Raw genomic sequence first — 21044 nt, 5'->3', positions numbered from 1 at the left:
ACTGACTTTAATGGTTCACTTAGTTATTCAGATAAAATGACTGAGATGCCTGGAGGTTTTAAGATAATCACTTTGTGGTACTATGGAGTATCTAACAGAGATTGATAATACCATGGACTACTTAATGGAGATTACTTTATATATAAATCTTTAAATAGCTGTGTTAGGAATAATAAAAAACACCACCTGCATTTAAACCTTTAAGACACTCAAGATTCAAAATGATTGTCATATTAGGTAAGCAATAAATAACCAGCTAAAAATCCTTAAAAAGTAGAGTAAGCTTTGATAAGAGGAATAAGTCTTTATCAAGAATAAATTTTTCAAAAGACAAAAGTTCTATGCATAAAACAGAACCCTCAACCACACTAAGGAGTGAAAAAGGAACATTTCAAAAGGTCTTGAAATTTCTCCCATGCAGGACATTTGTTTTTAACATTACATTAGTCAAGTTCAGAATCACCACCACACTTGGCAAAAATACGCAACACTGTGAAATCATTCCCAACTGATGACCATTTGCAATGCTCCCTGACCCAAAATGGATGTTCCTGTTTTCAAACATGCTCTGGATACACAGCTAAAAATCAAAGGTAGACTATTTTCTTAGACACAAGCCTGGGTCTCTCCCCTTCAGTTGTCCCGCATGCACAAGTCACACTACATTTTAATTCGATTACAGAAAACCACTAGAACACTCATGGATATTTTCAATGACATTTAAGGGTTCTGAGAGTAATGATCTTTCCTTCCTTACTCGTATTTCTATAAATCACATTTTTTGAGGGTGATCTGGCAGAACGCATGATACACTTTCTTGAAAAAGTGACAGCTAAGAAATATTCTGTATTTTTTAAATGAGAAAAGACATGATTAAAGCAAAATTAAACTTTACTGAGATGTTACTGATTCAACATTTGATAATCGACATAGTGCCAGTGACTCCCTGATAATTGACAGAGAGTCTTCTGTCCTTCCCAAATTTCCATTACTTCTCATAGAAAGTTAAATAAATTTAAGACTTCCTCCGAAAGGTCAGGGAAAAGGACTGGCACATCAAGCGAAGTTCTACTACAGCTGAAAGCAGGAGAAATTATATTAATCGGTTCCTACAAAGCTCTCCTGCCACAAAGAGAAAATGTGTGACACACTTGCTTCTTTCTCTTTTCTTCAGTTCCACAGCCCAACTACCGAAGTTAGATTAAATGATCTCTAACGCATCTCACCTCTCTACAATTTCTGTATTTGATGCTAGAAAGAAGAATAGACAGCACAGGAAATGGCATAAGATTTTTATTCTCAAAATGATAGAGTTAAAGCTCTCTGTGAGAAACCTTTACATATATCCGTGAAGGAGAGATTTTTGAAAAGAATGAGCCTGTGCTCATTAGAGAGAGCTATATTTAAAAAAGAGAGCAGCTGACGAAATTTCTACCACACCTGCCCTCCAAAGCAAGGGCCATACATGTAACTTCTAAAATGCTCTTCTACGCAGAGGCTTACCTAACTTGTCTGGGTTTACAACTTTTAGCCTATCAATAACTAGGCAAAATGACGGACTGTACTGCCTTAATATAGTCTTGAATTATAACACAGCTGTTTTGGAAAACTACAGCCTAAAAATTTACATGACTTACTACCACTTTTTAACACAGCATTTAAGAGTTTTTGAAGTACTTACATATACATTACAGCTCAAACTTCAAAACAGAATTATTGCTAAGGTACAGCAAAAAAAAAATTTTTTTTTTTAGTTCAAAAAGAGGGGCGCCTGGGTGGCACAGCGGTTAAGCGTCTGCCTTCGGCTCAGGGCGTGATCCTGGCGTTCTGGGATCGAGTCCCACATCAGGCTCTTCTGCTATGAGCCTGCTTCTTCCTCTCCCACTCCCCCTGCTTGTGTTCCCTCTCTCGCTGGCTGTCTCTATCTCTGCCGAATAAATAAATAAAATCTTTAAAAAAAAAAAAAAAAAGAAAGAAACCCCTGGGGGCCTGGGTGGCACAGCGGTTAAGCGCCTGCCTTCGGCTCAGGGCATGATCCCGGCGTTGTGGGATCGAGCCCCACGTCAGGCTCTTCTGCTAGGAGCCTGCTTCTTCCTCTCCCACTCCCCCTGCTTGTGTTCCCTCTCTTGCTGGCTGTCTCTATCTTTGTCGAATAAATAAATAAAATCTTAAAAAAAAAAAATTCACAATTTGTTAAAAAAAAAAAAAAGAAAGAAAGAAACAAACCCCTGAATTCTTGGTTAACACCCTGATTATCTTTTTGTTTTGAGTGAGCTTTTACCTCATTGTAAAAAGGTTTCATTAAGAACAAAATTGCCAACCAAATAAATTACTGAACTTGCAGAATGTGGAAGGGAAGAACAAAAACTACCGAAACCAGGTTAATAGGATTAGTACTTATGAAACCGAGTCTAAGTTTTGACTATTTTTGCTAATTATTAGTGCTCCAAAATGCAAATTCACTACAACCCATTCCCAGAGAAGAATTAAATACTGGTCGCACACTACGTATTAGATAACAATAGCCGGGTTCCTAACCACACTTTCCACATTTGAGGTTGATTACTTACATTATTAACCAAAGTATCCTCCATCTTTGCATTATTAGTAGCCACAGTGTTAGGCAGAGAAGAAGAAGGTGTAGTATAGTCTGTTACAGACTCCTGTGGAGTAGTAATAGAAAAAAATATGTTGTAAACTAAATTAATGACTCACTTTCTAACGGCAGCCCAGCAGCTGTAAAACTGTTTTGGAGGAAAGCAGGAGAGGAGAGCAGATCTTAAGACTCAAGTCACTGAAATTTTAAAGACCAATACTGTGATAAAACAAACGTGGACTCACCACGGAAGTGGTAGTAGTTCAACTATTGCCGCGTCCTGTACATTTTTAAAAAATGCACTGCTATGTTATATGTCAACTGTACTTTAAACATTTTTCTCAATTAAAAATTTAAAAAAGAATTTAAATGCATTGCATAGTACTAGGAGGTTGCCAGCAGTACCAAGTATTTATTTCTGTGGGCTACAAGAGAACTTCATGTGGTTCTCATCATCTACAGCTTACTTTCAACACTGATTTTTTTATTCTCTTCAAAACACAACAACATACATAAAGGAATGTCAAGATCTCAGTTGTTGCAGTCGGGTTTTAGGATAAACTTGTTTATCATCATGAATCTCTTCTTTAAATATGGTAGAGGTGGATCTTAAGAGTTTTTTATTTACATATACTGGCTGTATAGCAATTAAAACAGAAAAATATTCCAATAACATGAAAGTTCCCACTCATTTTTCTTTCCAGTATGTACCAGAGTGAACACAAAATGGCAGATATAAATTTTGCTATTCCCACAAATGTTAAGTCCATAGAAGTCACTCAGTGTATCTTTGCATCTTGCCTTAATGAGTATTTTTAAAGATACGCACCTTTCATTCAATGTGGTCCCTAAATTCAAGTCAGTTATTTCCTCTGGTGCTCAACCATGAACAACAATGATCTATTCCAACCCTGGAAGAACACTGCCTATACGGGAGTTACTAAAAATTTAATCTCACTTAGTTCCTGACTTCAAAATCTTATTGAGGGCAAGATATGCAACTGTAACTCCATTAACAAAATAAAAAAATAGAGCAATCTTTTCAAAGCCTGTAAACCCAACAAAAAGCATTCTAATCTTATGTACCCATTTTTCACTTCAAACTACTCAAAAGTCTAGAAATAAGAGATTTCCACATGAAGAAATAATTCACTATAAGGAATTTCTTTAGATCACAAATGCATACGATGAACTATTCTCTGTAGAAATAATAACCCAGTTTACAGACTCATATGCCTCAAGCCAAAATACGAAAAAGAAGAAGAGAAAACACAAGTCTCGTTGCTGTTTCCCTCAAAGCATGTTCGACACGGTTTGCATCACAAGCTGGTGGCCACGGCGTGCTGCCTACCTTCACGTTAGTGCCGTAGTCCGCGGACGACACTGAAATCATTGCTCCTATTTCAGTGGACATCTCCGCAACTGCTTTGGTTTCCTTTGTTGTTACAGGATCTGTACTTCTGACTGTAGCGGGGCTTGGTTTCTCTTGTCCTTCTGGCTCCACCTGTTGGGCATCTTTTACTTTTCTATTTTTTAATGAACGTTCTTTTCCAATAGGACCTGGTTTATGTTCTTTATTTTCTACAGGACTCAAATCTGGAAGCTAAAAATTCAATGTTTATGACCAAAAGGTAACATGATGAAAGACATTCATAGAACACTAAATTCAATTTCAAAATCATTAGAAGTTCTCCCATTTAAGTGTTAGTGGCTTTCATACAGTTCTATCTGGAACATGAATTATATTTACCTTCTGGGCTTTGATAGGGCCTGCCCGTGGCTGCTTCTGCCGTTGTTCTTTAGGTTCAGGTATCTTGTCAATAGTTTTTTCCGAAAGTACAGGCACAATTTCATTTTCATTCCCATTTGAAGCTGGAGCACCAAACTGAATTGTGTCAATTCCAATTTCAACTCCACTTTCTTGACCATTCTTTGTTCCCTGGGAAGAGAGTATTTTAAAACTTGCTTATCCAAGCAAACCGAGTTCAAATATGACTGAATGATGTATGTAGTAGCACATATTTCAAAAGTACAATGGAAGGAGGTTTGAAGTGATCTATGTATTAACCGACACTGATCATGTTTTGAGAAACTTTCCTTTAGCCACTACTGATCTGTATTAAAAAGGAACTAATAAAATGAAAACTAGGACAAGACTTAACTTTTTACTTGTTTATTTTTCAAGATTTGAGAGAGACAGACAGACCGCACATGCACAAAGACAGGAGTGGGGGGAGCTGCTGAGGGAGAGGAAGGAGGAGAGAAGCAGATTCTGAGCTGAGCATGGAGCCCAGTGAGGAGCTTGATCCCAGGACCCTGAGATCACGATCTGAGCTGAAATCAAGAGTCAGACTCTCAACTGACAGCCACCAAGGCCCCCAAGACTTAAGTTTTTAAAGTCCTGGCTTTAAGTGTCATGAGTTTCACTGGGAGCACATCATAGCCTCAAGTTATCTGCCCCTTTAAAACAAATGTAAAAGCAACAAACACACAAAGATAGCACCAGCAACAAATAAACAGAGGAATGAATGGAGAGAAGATAGCCACACCAGTGTTACCTACTTTTAAAAGGTGTGCTTGGAAATAAAATGAAACGATGTCCATTAAAATACTCTGTGACTGGTAATAAAGTGCACACACCTTAGGAATCCAATTAAACCGTTAATTTATGTGGCATCTTCTTCGTGCTAGGCACTGATCCAGATAGACTCTAAGAATCGAACTTGCAGAAGTTGCATTATAGTGAATGAAGAAAATGAACAACTAGAAAATCAGATGAGGGATATGCAAAAATCAAAATACGGGTAAACCACTTTAGATTGGTAGACAGAAAAAGGTCCTGAGGAGGTCACACTGAAACTCAATCTAAAAGAAAAAATCAGCAGGAAGTGTTTCTGGCAGAGCAAACGTCTAGTGTAAAGGTTAAGAATAAAAAAAAAGGGGGGGGGCTAGTAAGGCTGGAACATGGCAGGTGTTAGGAACAGTGGTAGAAGATGAACAAGCAGAAGGCTAGACAACACACGGCTTTATAAGCCAGGTATGTTTATAACAATTACTTAACATTTTCAGAAATAAACAGACAAAACTTGGGACAAAGTTCAATTTCAGGCTTTGGTCTTATAATCAATCATTACTTCATATCAGTTTCGGCATCCCTGAACTCAGTGCATCAATTACTGTGTAAGGTTACTGTTACATTTACCAGTGTAATAATGTCAACAGTATGAACAGGGCATGTCATTCAGATTTATTTTTAATATCTGAACATCCTCTTTCAAACACAGGCAAACATTATTGATGCAACTTAGAATAAAAATCTCTACCTGCTTTAGTCAATGCTGAAATTCCATAGTTAGTTCAGTATAAACGTACAGTATTAGAAGAGTGAAAACAGTAATTAATCACTGAAACCTACTATGTACAGAAACAATTAAGAACTTATAAACAGTTCAATGAAATTCAAAAACAGATGGACAGTTAATAGAACTTATTAGAGAATGTTAGTTTTAGGAAGAATATATCCTCTGAAACAAAAAATGTGTACAAAATATACATAATGCAAGGAAGGATAATCAAGCTTAGATCATATTATATTATCAATCTTTGTGAGACTATTCAGTGTATCTAACATTCGTAGCATTGCACAAAATAATCATTAAGAACTGCATTTCACTAGAGTAATCCAGGAAGTCCCATTAAGGAATGCTTTCTATCCTCTGAAATGAATTAAAAGTGAAATGTAACTTTACTAGCTCAAAAGCTCACCATGAGGCAATACTCCAAAATCATGTGCAATGAATGTCCACCAAAAAATAAATAAATCACATTTTATCCAGAAAACATAAAGAACATAAAGAGGATGAAGAAAGATGTGTGTGAAAAAAATGAGATACCACCAAAGTATCTTCCTCCTCCAACTGGCTGAGGGCAAACGTAAGCATTCTCTCAGTATTGCAGACCTGCAGAAGAACATGCGCAAGAGAAATCCTGCAGCTGAGTGTGCTGAGAAATCATCATTCCTGTACTGAATGTCAGTTTAAAAACTGGGACATCTTAATAAACTCATTAAATCCAGTGCACCCATTCAAAACAAAAGAAACAAACTTTCCACTTCGTCCTTCATTACTAGCATGAAATATCTATATAAGAAATGCTATGATTTGGGGCGCCTGGGTGGCTCAGTCGTTAAGCATCTGCCTTCGGCTCAGGGCATGATCCCGGTGTTCTGGGATCGAGCCCCACATCGGGCTCCTCCTCTGGGAGCCTGCCTCTTCCTCTCCCTCTCTGTGCTTGTATTCCCTCTCTTGCTGGCTGTCTCTATCAAATAAACAAATAAAATCCTTCAAAAAAAAAGGAAGGAAGGAAGGAAGGAAGGAAGGAAGGAAGGGAGGAAGGAAGGAAGGAAGGAAGAAAGAGAAAGAAAGGGTTTGAATATTCAAATATGCTTATCTACTACTCTATAAAAAAAAGAAAAAAAGAAAAAAAAAGAAATGCTATGATTAATCCTAATGCCAATACCAACAGGTAGAAGAAAAATGATTAAACCGAGGATCGTAAATATTGAATGCAATGATTCCATATTTTACTTGAGATCTCTGTAGAACTTTAAAACAGATGATGAAGTCTTCTTCAGACCTAAGTCAAAAAGCTGACGTGGGGGTAGGGGTAGCAAGAAGACTTCTATAAAGAAGTCTTCAAATTTTTTAAAAATTGTACCTTTCTCTATTGTCCTGTCTCTGCTTTAGAGCAAAACGACTCCCCTTTAAAGCAAAACTACTTACTCTAAGTCTCTATATGCATCTTTCCTCCCACCTTCTCTTAAATTCACTCTAACCAGGCTTTCGTGCCTACTGCCCCACTGACACTGCTCTTGTCAAAATCACCAGTGACCACCGTGTTATTAGCTCCAATTCTCAGGCCTAACTTATTTGACCCTCCAGCAGAATCTGACACACGTAATTTATCCCTCCTCCTTTCAACTCACCTTTCACTGCGATTTGAGGACACTTTTCCATCCCCCACAACCCCGAGTGGGGAAAGCCCTAGGACTTAGCTTCTGATTCTCTTCTCTTTTCTAACCACTCCCAGAACTCATTCTCCCTTGGTGATCTCATTCAACTCATTCACTTTAAGTACCATCTAATTAATGACTGTGAAAGTCAGGTCTCCAAACCAGATTATCTCCTGTGAATTATAGACTCTTCCACATAACAACAAGCTCCCCAACGGCTCCACTTAGATGTATAACAAACACCCTAAATCTAACATGCCCCAAACCAAACTCCCTTGTGTTTTTCCCTAATGCTGATCCATGTTATAGCCTCCAGTCATAATTGATGGCAACTCTATCCCTCTTGGTGCTCAAGTCAAAAACGTTGGAGGTAAATCTCATTCTTTTTCACAGACCATGTTTAATTCCTCAGTATTTGCCAGCTCTATCTTCAAATAGAAACCAACCATTCTTTATCATCTTTAATGCCATTTCCCTGGTCTAAGTTACCATCATTCGATTACGACAGCATCCTAACTCTACTCTCTGCCCTCCACAGACTACTCTTAACTACTCAGAATAATCTTCTGAGAAAGTCAGGTCCTGTTATTCTTTTGCTCAAAACTACTGATTGTCTTCCTACATCTCCTCAAGGCCCAGTAGGGTCTGTCTTCTGTTATCTTTCTAGCTTCATCTGTTCTCTCTCCATCCCTTAACTTCACTACAGCCACGCAGACCTCCCTGATCTTTCCCGAAAGCGCCAGCCACGCCGCTCTCTTGGGGCTTTTGTATTTGCTATTCTCTGAACCAAGAATTCACTTTTCTTCAGAAATTTCAATAGCATGCTCTCCTATCACCTCTTAAGTCTTTAACTCAAACGTCGCCTGAGGGGCACATGTCGGCCAATCTATTTTATTGTCTCCAGATCCCTCGAGGAATTTTTCATGCACCTTCCCTACTCTGCTATTCTCCTCAGCACTCATCACCATGTAACATACTATATGATATTTATTAATGGTTCACCCCCCCATCTACAAAGGAAGCCCCCTGACTGCAGGGCTTTTTGTCCATTTTTATCACTCTCTCCCATGGGTTAGAAAACTGCCTGGTATATCACAAGTGCTCAAGAAATTTTTGCTCAATGAGTAAGTGAAAAACTGCTGACTGAAGTTGTCATTTACCAATACCGCACATTCGAGAAATTATGTCCAGCTTCCCTGAAAACTCTGCTTCTAAGAAATTATACTGCCTAATTTTTCAGGCTAAAAACATGGTAGAAAAGTTGAAAACCTAGTAACTGCATTTATATTCTCTATATCACAAGCACTTTTATTGAGACTTGAATTAAAAAAATGTTAATCTTATTATGTCTAAAGGTGAGAAGCAGCCTAGAAATGTAGAGATCCAGCAGCAATAATATCACTTGGGAACTTGTTAGGAATGTACTCAGGCCTCAATCAGACCTAATGAGACAGAAACTCTGGGCACAAGTCTCAGCAATCTGTTTTAATAAGCTGCCCAAGGTGACTGTGATGCACACTCAAGTTTGAGACACCACATTAAGGAAACTGCTATACTAACCCTGCTGAGGCCATTATCAAGTCTACTCTTACCTCTGATGAAGTAGCTGATCCGAACGATGTTAGGGGCTTATTCCACGCACTGACTGAAGGTGGCTGTGGCGGACTAATGGGACCTACTGAAAAGAAGAAGTCATGGGAAATGCAATCATTAAAATTTAGAGGCTAATAATCCTAATGTACTTTATCTTTTCTTATAATAGCAGCTAGACAATAAAACAGAGATTTTCACAATATACTCAGATTTCAGCATACCAAAATAAATATAAGCCCCCCAACACCGTGTTATTTTTTTTAATCAACACAAAATTATGCCCATAAAATATGCCGTTAAAAGTATAACACATTTATTTTAGAAACAAAGGTTTTAAAAAAGGAAGCTAAGAAAAAAATTACTATTACTGCTTCTTACTAAGAAAAAGGAAGCGGCTAGGAAAAAACATACTGAGTATACAAATAAAATTGAAAACAAACCCCATGATTCTCATGCCATATAGTGTCATCCTTCACTTCTCTGTTCAACTTACATTTCTTTGAGATGTCATTCAGCACAGCTGGTGGGGCCACCTTGTTATCCCATAATTCAGTCGGAAGTGTGCCATGAGACTGTGAGGTCTGGATGGACTTTCCTGTGGCTACATAATCTGTGCCATTAGGTGTCTGAGCTGAAGGCAGTCTAACTGAAGGTGGTGGCTGTTTTGAGGACTGTGTTGTAGTCTGCAGCGGACCCTGGACTGGTTTATGAGCCTGTCCCTGAGTCTGGGCTGGTGCACTGGGGGCTGCAGCAGGGACTGGGACCAGGGCTGGGGCTGAAGCTGGGGCAGGGACTAGGGTAGGGGCTGGGGCTGGGATTGGGGTTGGAATTGGGGCTGGGACAGCTGGGGCTGAGGCGGGGGCTACTGGCGCTGAGGTGGCTGGGGCTGGAGTTGAAGCTGACGTCGGGGCTAGGGCTGAAGCGAGGATGGGAATTGAGGCTGAGGCAAGGATGGGGACAGAGGCTGGGGATGAAGCTGAGGCAAGGATGGGGGTTGGAGGTGGAGCTGAAGAAGAAGAGACTGAGGCTGTAGTTGAGGTGGAGGGTGGAATTGGAGCTGAGGCTGAGGCTGGGAGTGGAGCTGAGGCTGAGGTTAGGACTGGAGCTGGGGCTGAGGCTGGACCTGGGGCTGGGGCTGGGGCTGAGGCTGGACCTGGAGCCGGGGCTGGAGCCGGAGCTGGAGCCTGTGCTTGCTGGGTCCCTGGAGCCTGTTTTTTGGCAAACCTCGGAGGAAGCTTCGAAGTCTGATTTCTTCCTTTCTCATTTGCATTCTTTTTGTTCCAGACCTTAAAAAATTGGAAGGAACAATTTTTGTCAATAATGTAACTGAAAGTACAGTTCATGAACACAGTCTCTGACAAGAACTACTAATTTAGCTCCTTTACTTTTCAAAATAGGCACTCAACAGAGCAGAAATGTCAAGGCTGCTAAGAGATTTTAAATTATGAAAAGCAAAGATGCTGCAGGGGAAAAAAAGACAAGTATGTATTATACATTCTTTTTTAAATGATTTTATTTATTTATTTGACCGAGAGAGAGTCAGCCAGCGAGAGAGGGAACACAAGCAGGGGGAGTGGGAGAGGAAGAAGCAGGTTCCCAGCAGAGCAGGGAGCATGATGCGGGGCTCGATCCCAGGACCCTGGGACCACGCCCTGAGCTGAAGGTAGACGCTTAATGACTGAGCCATCCAGGTGCCCCTGTATTATACGTTCTTGATAAATGGTTCTACAATCTCTCTTCCGTAATTCTAAAATTCAAAACATTAAGGAATTTTTCAATGAATTCATTTGGCAACAAAATCTGATCCAATCTGACAAAAAGCTACTTACCGACTCACTCATGTTTACCACAGAAACATTAATCTGTGGGTGCTGCTGGGGGGTAATGCTAAACAGGATTTATGCACTATTTTTACCTTCCGAAACAAATGAATAAATAGACAAATCAATCAATGAATGACTTCTAAAAATATCTAGTCCCAAGGTCTGTATTTGACTGAACTTAATATTACCACTCACATAAGATTTTTACAGCGTTTGTTTTTTGAGGTTTCTCATCCATTAGAGCTCATTACCATGATGATCTACGTGTTTTACTTATTTTTATCCTGTGTTCACAGCATTTAGCAAAATGGGTGTTTGGGTTGATTTAAATGGAGTAACTATTCCTGACTCATATTGTGTGCTTAAATGAACTAATTTAGATTACAATCAAAACCATTATAGGTGAAGAATCTGCAACTTATTATACCATGGCAGTTGTGTTCATTAGATTTCCAAGGTAACTTAAAATTAACTCTAACTCTGCCACGAAGTAAGATGGGATAAATAAGATGACTAGTACTGGGACATGAAATCTTCTTGAATTAAAGTAAAGATGGTATACTCTAAGGCACATAGTGAGTACAGTGACTACATTCTATTTAAAATTTACCTCAATTCTGGGTAAAAAGTTTAAAGTTGTGAAAATCAAGTCATTCTGAACACTTGAATAAATGTAGCCTGGACATTATAGACAGAAACCTTAACCGTTTGGTTAATATATTTTGGGCAACAATCTAAATAACTAGCAACAAACTAAAACACTAAACCTGTATGATTTGTTCTTCCTTCTTTCGACGTTCTTCATCCTGTAAACGTTTTTGTTGTTTTTTGGAAACCACTTCAGTAAAACCGTCATCATTCAAATTTGACTGGGGGTCTTCAACCACTGTTACTTCAGGATGGTCGTCAATTATAACAACACCTACGGGTATAGGAAAAGATTTAAAATGGTATGTATTTTTTAAACCAAAAAGGTAAACAGAAATGCTTAATCCAGTAGTGATTTAAAAAAGGAAAAAAAAAAAAAAAGACAAGACAAAAATCTAGTTCTTATAACTCACAGTATAACCCAATTCCCATGCCACACAATAGCCATTTATTAGTAAGATCTGAAAAAGAATGCATAGACAGATAAAAAGATTTCATAAACAAGCTTAAAAGAAAGTTTTTTGACTTTTTGAAGTGCTTTGAATGATATACAACTTTTTTTCTCTTCAGTAATATAGCAGTGATGGCTTTTAAAACAGTATCAAAAAACAAAAGATAAAACCCCACTCAGTATCATCCTACTATCTTAGTCAAATTGCTTAACCTCTACTTTCCCAGCCTCAGATCTGTTTTGTGCTATAAAGATCTACACAGCACTTTACCATTTAACCAGTCCTAGAGGTGGGTATTACTACTGTTTCCCCTTTTTAAGGATGAAATAAACTCTAAGAAGCCGCTATGCTAAAGGTGAGCTGGTGAAGAGCCAAGCTGGTCTTATGACTCTTAGTGACTGTTTTACGTAGACCATCTGTCTAGGATATGTAGTTGTTAAAAATAAATGAAATATATGTGAAATATACATGTAAGTTCTATGTGAATGTAAAGTAGCAGATGTACATACGTCATAATAACGCAGATGAGTAACTCAAGATGTATCTTCAACTCACTGTCCAACTAACAATTATTCATTCTACCTTCTTAAAATCAAACATCCCAGTGAATGTAAGGAATCTAGATCCCTTAAATTTAATATTTAAAAGCAAAACTAAAATAGTTCAGGCAACATGACTTGTGGTTGCAGGTATAACGTTTTCAAATTAAGTAAGAAAAGGGTGAGGAAATTCAGATAAATTATTTTAACTTTGCAAATAATGTATGTTTTAATTGGGGAACACACAATAAAAATAGTTATGTGCTTGGGAATGATACATATACAACTCCGGATGGTGATAACTTGTGAGGGATGATGGCAAGAGGGTATTAATAGGCAGTGGTTCACAGGGAATCCACCTGCAAAAAATTCTTTGAATGGTTAAAAATGTGCATTTATGTAAACAATGACAGGAAAACAAATCATAAATACTAAAACTGACTTCCACTCCTTTTTCTTATTAAAAGATTTTATTTATTTGAGAGAAAGAGCACGCACGTGCATGCGAGCAGGGGGAGGAAGAGGGAGAGGCAAGCAGAAAGCAGACACTGTGCTGAGCGAAAGTCCCAGGACAGGCTTATGTCAGCACTCTGAGGTCATGACCTGAGCCAACAAGAGTCGGACGCTCAACTGACGGAGCCACCCAGGGCACCCCTGGCTTCCACTCTTTAAAAACCTGTTACTGTTATTCTATTTTTCTTTTCTTTTTAAAAAATACTTATTCAATTGATCTCTATACCCAATGTGGAGCTTGAACTGAAAACCCCAAGATCAAAAATTGCACACTCCACCAACTGAGCTAGCTAGGCGCTCTGTGTTATTCTGTTTTTCTAACAAATGCCTGATTGGTTCTGATTATCTATGACAGTTCTACATATGTCTTAAGGAGCACTGCTCATTTCAATGAAAGGTCAAACATTTCAATGGATGCCATGCACTCCATTACTTCACAGTGATAAAGAGACCTCTTCATATTTCTAAGTTCATCTCAGTCTTCTGACCAAAAAGTATGTGTGTAAAGCTTTCTTCATAGCCACGCCATCACCCATTATTTCAATTTTCTTGCCAAAGAGCTTTTTTAGAAAGTTCTGAAGTTAGTTTACCCAACTACATGCAACACTTACAGAAATCTGAACAATAATTTGTTCATTTTCAACACCCTGTTTTTCCCTGGTGCTTTGTAACATTTTGGGCTAAAGGGAAATCACTTAACGAGTATTAGAAAAACAACCTAAAGATGAGTAACTCTTAATAAGTTTTTTTAAAATGTATAGGTCAGTTTCCACCGTCAACTCAGAATTATAACGGAGTTCTTACCTTTTTATGTCTTAATCCAATAATGTAATACTTTGGGAATTTTCTACCCCAAAAGTTCTTTGGAAGAAGGAAAACTGGTAAACAGTTATTTGGGAAGACACATCTGCCATGTTTTGTGGACTTTTTGTAATCTTCATTTGCCATTTTAGAAATGTGGGGTTTCGAGTCTCCTTTCTCTATGGACCACCGTAAGGTTGGCATCCAGGCTTCCTATGGGTCTACTCTGTTCTCTCAATCAGGGCTTTCCAACTTGAGCACTACCAGCATTCTGCGGTGCCCATCCTGTACACTCTGGGAGGTTTAGCAGCATCCCTGGCCTAGACCTACTAGTATGTCACTAGCACCCAGCCCCACGTTGTGACAATCAAAACTATCTCCAGAGATTGCCAAATGTCCCCTGGGGTACAAAATCACTCCTGTTGAGAACCACTGCTCTACATAATCTAATTAAAAATTCTTTTTTTTTTTTTTCTTTTTAAAGAGTTTATTTATTTGTTTAACAGAGACAACCAGCGAGAGAGGGAACACAGGCAGGGGGAGTGGGAGAGGAAGAAGCAGGCTCCCAGCGGAGAAGCCTGATGTGGGGCTCGATCCCAGAACGCTGGGATCACGCCCCGAGCCGAAGGCAGACGCCTAACGACTGAGCCACCCAGGCGCCCCCTAATTAAAAATTCTTAAACATGCAATTAAGCTAAGTTTGTTTCTTTCCCATGTGAATCCTAAAATGGCACTGTAGAACAGTAGTTCTCACACATTTGTGTGCATTAGAATCACCCGGATAACTTTGTTAAAACAAAGCGTTCCTGATTCAGTAGGTCTGAGGTAGGAGCCAAGATTCTGAATTTCTTGCAAATTTCTAGGTGATACTGATGGTCTGGGGATCGCATGTTGAGAACTATTGGTCTAGAAATAATAATGCCAAGGTCCTGGGCCCAAGTAAAATTTTGTGTATTTAAATAACCATTAACTAGATAAAAATTCTCATCTTTATTTTTAATACTGGAATAACAGTACCTAACCTAACTTTCCCATTACTACTATCTGGTCTTAGTAATCTCAATTTTACACAGTATTTCCAGCTTAAGCCTATCTGAGTGAATGGCAAACAGTGCATTTTTATACATATAAGTGCCTTCTCATAGATATTCCTTGTTAACTACTTCAACAAATACTTTCTTACTGCTTGTGTTATCCTTTGCATTTCATATCCTATTACTTCATGGCTTTCTGCAAGTATTTATCCAGAGCAACACTGCCTACCATCCTATTATGCTCAAACATATTTATCATATCTTAAGATACCAAGGTTAACATTTCTTTCATAGAAAATGAAGCATACGTACAGATATAATCAAGCATCCTCATTTAGTCTTCTATGCTTTCCTACACCTGTTTGGCAAGGTGGAGTGGTTAATTTTCCCCTTTCTTATGAAGAATAGTGAAACACTGTAGATTGTCTTTAACAAGAACTTTATCAAGCATTCAAGGCTGGGCTAAAAGTTGGTGTTATTTTAGTTCATTGTATCAATTTGTGATTCCTATCAGCCTCTATCTCGACCCTGTAGGTCCAATTCTTTCCCTCTTTAATGACTTATTATAGTATTGACTCAAATGTAACAGGTAATATACACACGAAAGGAACATACTTGCGTAATTGTTGAGATCGAACTGTGATAGTGCATCTACTTTTTCTTTGGGTTTTTTAGGGCCTGATTTGGGGTCTTCTCTTTTTTTCCCTGTGGAATCTTTGGTGTTCTTTTGTCCTGTACCGTTAGGTGTTCCTTCCTGGTGGTGTGCAGAATTACCACTGACGGGATCAACAACAGCTGTGCCTGCAGACTGGTCATCAAACGGCCTATAAAACAACAATTCGAGTTACTACTACCTCCACATAACCGAACAAAAGAAAAACGATTACTGGCAGGTTCTAAAGTTTAATCTAAGAATAAACAGCAGTGGGACAGAAGAGTCTAACTCTAAACCAACAAGCTTTAGGAACTTTCGCTGAGTACAACTTCCCAATAAAGGAGGTAGACTTTCTTTCCAGGAATTAAATTCCAGAATTCCAATTGTGCCCTGAAGGTTCTTATTGTGTCTGTTTGTCTAGCATGGTAAAAATAAGCTAATCAACATGGTTTACAGCAGAAAATTCCTGTGATTCAAGCTAATCTGATGTATTCGTTACTGAATCTTCTCCACAACAGGGCAGCATATGAAAAATTTAAAAAGCATTCTGTTTACACTGTATTTTTTTTAAAGTTCAGATACATAAACGTAAGTATACAAAAAGACACTTTTAATATGGAAATAATTCACTTCACAAACTAATGTATTTTCAAAGTTTTTTGTTTCCTATCAAATTTTATTCTTGGATTTTTTTTAATTTACAAAAATATAACATGGAAAATGGGTTTACAAATTCATTTTCCTCTTAGCCAATAGTATCACTTGAGGTAAAAGCTTACCAAGTGCTTGACACAAAGCATGAACTCAAACATTTAAAGAATAAAATCATTTTTCAAAATGGGACTCTTTCAAAGAAAGATTCACTTTAATTACAACCAATAATTGCTATTTCTGCAGGTTCAAAGTTATTATCTACATGGCATAAAAGTCGTGCTAAGTTGCTGAGATCTACATTACACAAAAACCAGATCAAGATTTCCCTTAGTATTATTAGTCAAAACTTGTAATACCTCAGTTACAGTCAATAACTACATTTTAACTACATATGCCATCCTAATTCTTCTTGCCTTTTAAAGAAAGGTTCAAATTCTGTGTTAAGAAGGTACTCAGGAAACACAACTGGTCACATTATTTCCCTAAATTTTTTTCTAAGTTATCAGAAAGCAAAAATATTTTCGTTGATGGGTGTGGTAGCCCGAAATGCTAAGTATACAGTAACTAACCAATGCAGATTAATATATTATCTGATTAAATTATCAGCTCAGGCTGCAAACCTGGGAATTTGATAAAAAACGAGGGCACACCATAACAGCTGTTTACTATATACCAGATATGTTATGTAGTTCACAAATATATCTGCAATCTTCACCAGTTTTTAGAAGTATGGTTACTTTCTCCCCATTTTACTGGTGAGGAAGCAGAGTTTATACAGGCAGTAAGTACTAGAACCTACATTAAAAACTAGGCAAATGAATGAATGAACAAAACTAGGCATACTTGTACTATAATTTATCCTAATATTAAAGAAATTAATAATTTACCATAAATAACATTTCAATATTTAAAAGAAGAGACCAAGCTTAGCACAGTTTTGAACAACTATTTTCAAATAAATCCCACAGTATCTATGTTACTGGTAGCTCTGGTGGCAGTTCTGGGCCTCTTTGCAGCTGGATCATTTATTGTAGTTTGCAACTCGAGGAAGATATAACTTATTCTTAAGGTTCCACATTCACTTCCTAGCGACCAGTACAGAGTGATAAAGCATACAGTTAAAATGTATTCATTTAAGTCCCAGAGGACACCTATGAGGACCAGAGTTTTGTAAAGAGAAACCAAAAAAGAAAAGGCGGCTGCTCATCATTAGTAAGATGACTTTACCAAAAGGAAGACACTGTACAGGTCCCTCCCCAGATGTAGAGATTCTCCCAAAGCTACAAATTCTTAAGAGGACTCTTCTGGAAAATGTAACTTAGGAGGCAAAGACTCCTGTGACCCATGAACCTCTCTTGCTCAAGCACCCTTACACTTTGAGAACAGACAAAAAAAAAATTTAGGGGAGAACAATGTCTGGGTCCTCTGTCTAGACTGGCTCCTTCGCTCAGTTCAACTTTCAGGTACGAATGCAACTGTATCGAAAACAAAGAACTCACCCTCGCTTCCCACTTTTTGATGGTGGACCACTTCTCCTTTCATTCCTAGGACCTGAGAAATTCCTTCCAGATTTGGGTGGTCCACTGTTGCCACGCCGATTCTGGCGATCTACACCAGGCCTCTGGCTAGAAAAACTTCTCTTTGCTATTTCCCTTTTGGGAGGTAAAACATTCTCTCCGGCCTTCGTAACTGCTTGTGCATTCAAATCAGCATTTTTTTTTTCATCTCTCTCACGCCTCTCGTTGAAATCACTGCTTTCAGAAGCTGTTTCCCATTCTTCATTTGCCTGATCTGAAGAGTTCTGATTAGATAAGTCTGGCGTCTTGTTCCCAGAAATATCCCCAGCAGGATTAACTGGTTCTTGAACCACATTATTAACAGTGCCATTTGTGGGCACTGCCACCTCGTTGGTTTTGGAAGCAGCCTCCCTCTCTCTGAGACGTCTAAATCGAGGCGGCTTATCTTGCCTCGGTGGTCGGGTAGGGCGTTGTCGTCGGGGCCTCTCTCTAGCTGGGTCAAATTTTCGCTCAAATTTTGGAGGTCGTTTATCTGCTGGTATAGGAATGAACTGCTCATGTCTTCTTGGTGGCTCTCCATCGTCTGGTTTAGGAGCTTCTGCCTGCCTTGGGTTCCACTGATTGTCCCTATAAGCAGGTCTTCGTAAGGTGGAAGGGCGCGACGGCCGGCCTCCAGGATCTCTTCCACCACGCCTGAATGTTCCCCCTCTGCCTCGCCGTGTAGGCTCTCCTTTAGGAAGGAAGCCTGGTTTAGATTTATCATCATCCCTCACATAAGGTTTTTCTAGAGGTCTATTATCTATTCGAATGTGATTTTCGGGCTTGAAAGAAGACTGAGGCTTTATGGGCTTTTTGTTTTCAGACCGTTCCTCTCTTTTGGGAAGTTTACCTTTACTTAAACTATCCTTATCACTTGCACTTTCATGAATTTCACTGTCTGTGTCAGTCTCTGAGCCTCGCTGTCGTCTTCTTTTGGGAACAACTTCAAAATCAGAGCTCTCACTTCGTGTTTCACTTTCTTCTCGCTGTCGAAGAGGTCCTGAGGGCACATGCTCTGTCCGTGGCTTATTGTCTCTATACTGAGGATAATCTCGAGTGTGCCCTCTCCCACCTCGGCCACGCCCTCCATAAGAACCTCTATAGCTTCGGCCTCTGGAATAGTATTCGCCCCGGCCTCGACCTCTATATCCTTGATCTGGAAACCAATCTCGATCTCTAGCTTCTTTCCAATAGGTCCTAGGGGGTAAAGTGGATTCTTTTTTAACTGCTGGTCTTGAATCTGGTCGAGGCCTCTCTAAAACGAGGTCCTTGCTACCGAGTTTCTCAGGTTGTTTTTCTTCTTTGACTGCTGGTGCTGTGACAGTTTGCTGGTTTACAGTTTTAGCCACAGGCTCCACCTCAACAGTACCTACAGGTTCTGAGGGCTTCTCAGCATCTTGCGGTGGCTTTTGAACCGCAGTTGAAGTTTCTGTTGGAGGTAATTTCTCCAGTTCTGGCTGAGGTGGTGGTGGAGCCAACTGTGGCTGAACCGGTGCTGCGGGTGGTGGGACTGGAGGAAGAGGATCCTTCTTTTCTGTCTTTTCAGGTTTTACAACTTTTTCGGTGACCTTTTCTCCCTTTTCCCCTTCTTTCTCCTTCCGCTGCTCTCGCTCCTCTTTCATATCTCTAAGTACAGGTTTTTTAATGGGACCTGATCTTCTCACAGGCCTATCATTACCTTCTTCTCTTCTGTTGGAGCTTGGCCTTGGGCCCCAACGAGTTTCTGATTTAGATTTATACAGTTTTTCAGGTTTTGGTCCCTCAGAAGATCGTATAAAGCCATCCTTCTTTGGTTTTTCTTCTGTCCTTTCTGCTGGTTCCTTTGAATCAACGCATCTGCTGGTTACTTTAGGAATGCTTGCAGATGGGTCACTTCTTTGCTCCTCTGATTTTTGAGTATGGTTAGATCCATGCGAAACACTTCTTTTGCGGGCAGGCTGACTTTCTCCAGCTGAAATCCGCTCTTCTTGAGGAGTGGATACAGTTTTTTGATCAGGTACATCAAAACAAGCAGACTGACTGTTTGCGTCAGTATGGCGAGGTCTAATGTCTTCCACTGATCTGCTTAAAAACTTCTGTACTTCTGTCTCACTTGATTCTCTGACAAAGTCTGCCTTTGGATGAACCTCTAATTGACCATGTTCTACAGGATAAGCAGCAGTAATCTGTTCCTGATCCAGTGGGGCTTCAGGCCTAAAAGAATGAGAATCAGAAGCATAACCACCAAGACAAACTCTTTCTCACAAGTGTACAGCAAAATAATCCCTCTAATTATAAACCACAAATGGATCCTGATCATAAAAACCACTTAAAAAGGACCCTAATCTTTATGCCTCCTTAAAAAGTTTAGTGCAGCATTATGCATAATAGCAGAGAAGTGGAAACAACCCTCAGTGTCCACTGACAGACAAATGGATTAAGAAAATGTGGTATATACATACAACAGAATGTCCTTTAGACTTTAAAAAGAAGAAAATACTGTTACATGCTACCAAATGGATGAGAACACTATGCTAAGTGAAATGAATAATCACAGGACAAACACTGTAGGATTCCATTTATATGAGGCACATAATGTAATCAAACTCATCCAAGCATAAAGTAGAATGGTGACTGCCAGGGACTAGGAGGAATGGGGAAATTATTTGCTACTCAGTGGGTTTAAAGTTTCACTCATACAAGATGAAAAAGTTCTAGAAATGTACTGTAAAACACCATGCTTATAGTTAACAATACTGAACACTCAAAATTTCGTTGATGGTAGGTGCCTCGTTATTTTTCCCCCCACAATTACAAACAAATGAACTTCATTCCTTAAGAAAAAAGGAAGTTTAGGCCATGCTTATGTGAATTTTTAATCCAGCAAGACTAATAATTCCCACCTATAATCAAAAAGTATACTAGAAGGGGTCTATCTTCCCCAATGAATCAGCATTACAAAATACACTCCTTAAAAGGGCAAAAGTTCTGTTTATAGTTATAAATTACTACAGATCACCAATTATCTGCTACTTTGAATTATCTCTATAAATTAGTATTTGCCTTTATCTCGGCATTAGAAGACTTCCACCAGGTACTGATAATCAAATGTCTACCATTCTTCATTAGTAGAAAAATTACATCAACACTTTAAGCTAAACTACATGTAAATAGCAAAAACGTGCCAATT

General features: G+C 38.9%; 1 protein-coding gene across 21 annotated transcripts in view; it reads right to left on the bottom strand.

The window, feature by feature from the left end:
• Positions 1 to 21044, bottom strand: part of PRRC2C (proline rich coiled-coil 2C) — a 92178-nt gene that overhangs the window by 19634 nt on the left and 51500 nt on the right. For 12 of the 21 annotated variants that reach the window (XM_044387921.3, XM_044387923.3, XM_044387922.3 and 9 more), the window contains exons 16-24: positions 17819 to 20068; positions 15626 to 15834; positions 11791 to 11945; positions 9694 to 10486; positions 9200 to 9285; positions 6490 to 6555; positions 4347 to 4535; positions 3948 to 4199; positions 2571 to 2663 (exon numbers count right to left, since the gene is read on the bottom strand). In XM_044387921.3, the coding sequence (XP_044243856.2) occupies positions 2571 to 2663; positions 3948 to 4199; positions 4347 to 4535; positions 6490 to 6555; positions 9200 to 9285; positions 9694 to 10486; positions 11791 to 11945; positions 15626 to 15834; positions 17819 to 20068 (4093 nt within the window). The remainder of the gene's footprint in view (positions 1 to 2570; positions 2664 to 3947; positions 4200 to 4346; positions 4536 to 6489; positions 6556 to 9199; positions 9286 to 9693; positions 10487 to 11790; positions 11946 to 15625; positions 15835 to 17818; positions 20069 to 21044) is intronic. The other 9 variants (XM_044387925.3, XM_044387926.3, XM_026509375.4 and 6 more) reach the window with 3 other exon arrangements.

The sequence above is a fragment of the Ursus arctos genome, unplaced genomic scaffold, assembly GCF_023065955.2.
Source record: "Ursus arctos isolate Adak ecotype North America unplaced genomic scaffold, UrsArc2.0 scaffold_2, whole genome shotgun sequence".
Lineage (NCBI taxonomy): Eukaryota > Metazoa > Chordata > Mammalia > Carnivora > Ursidae > Ursus > Ursus arctos.
Note: the sequence above shows the minus strand (reverse complement) of the source record. Positions and strands in the feature narration are given on the sequence as shown.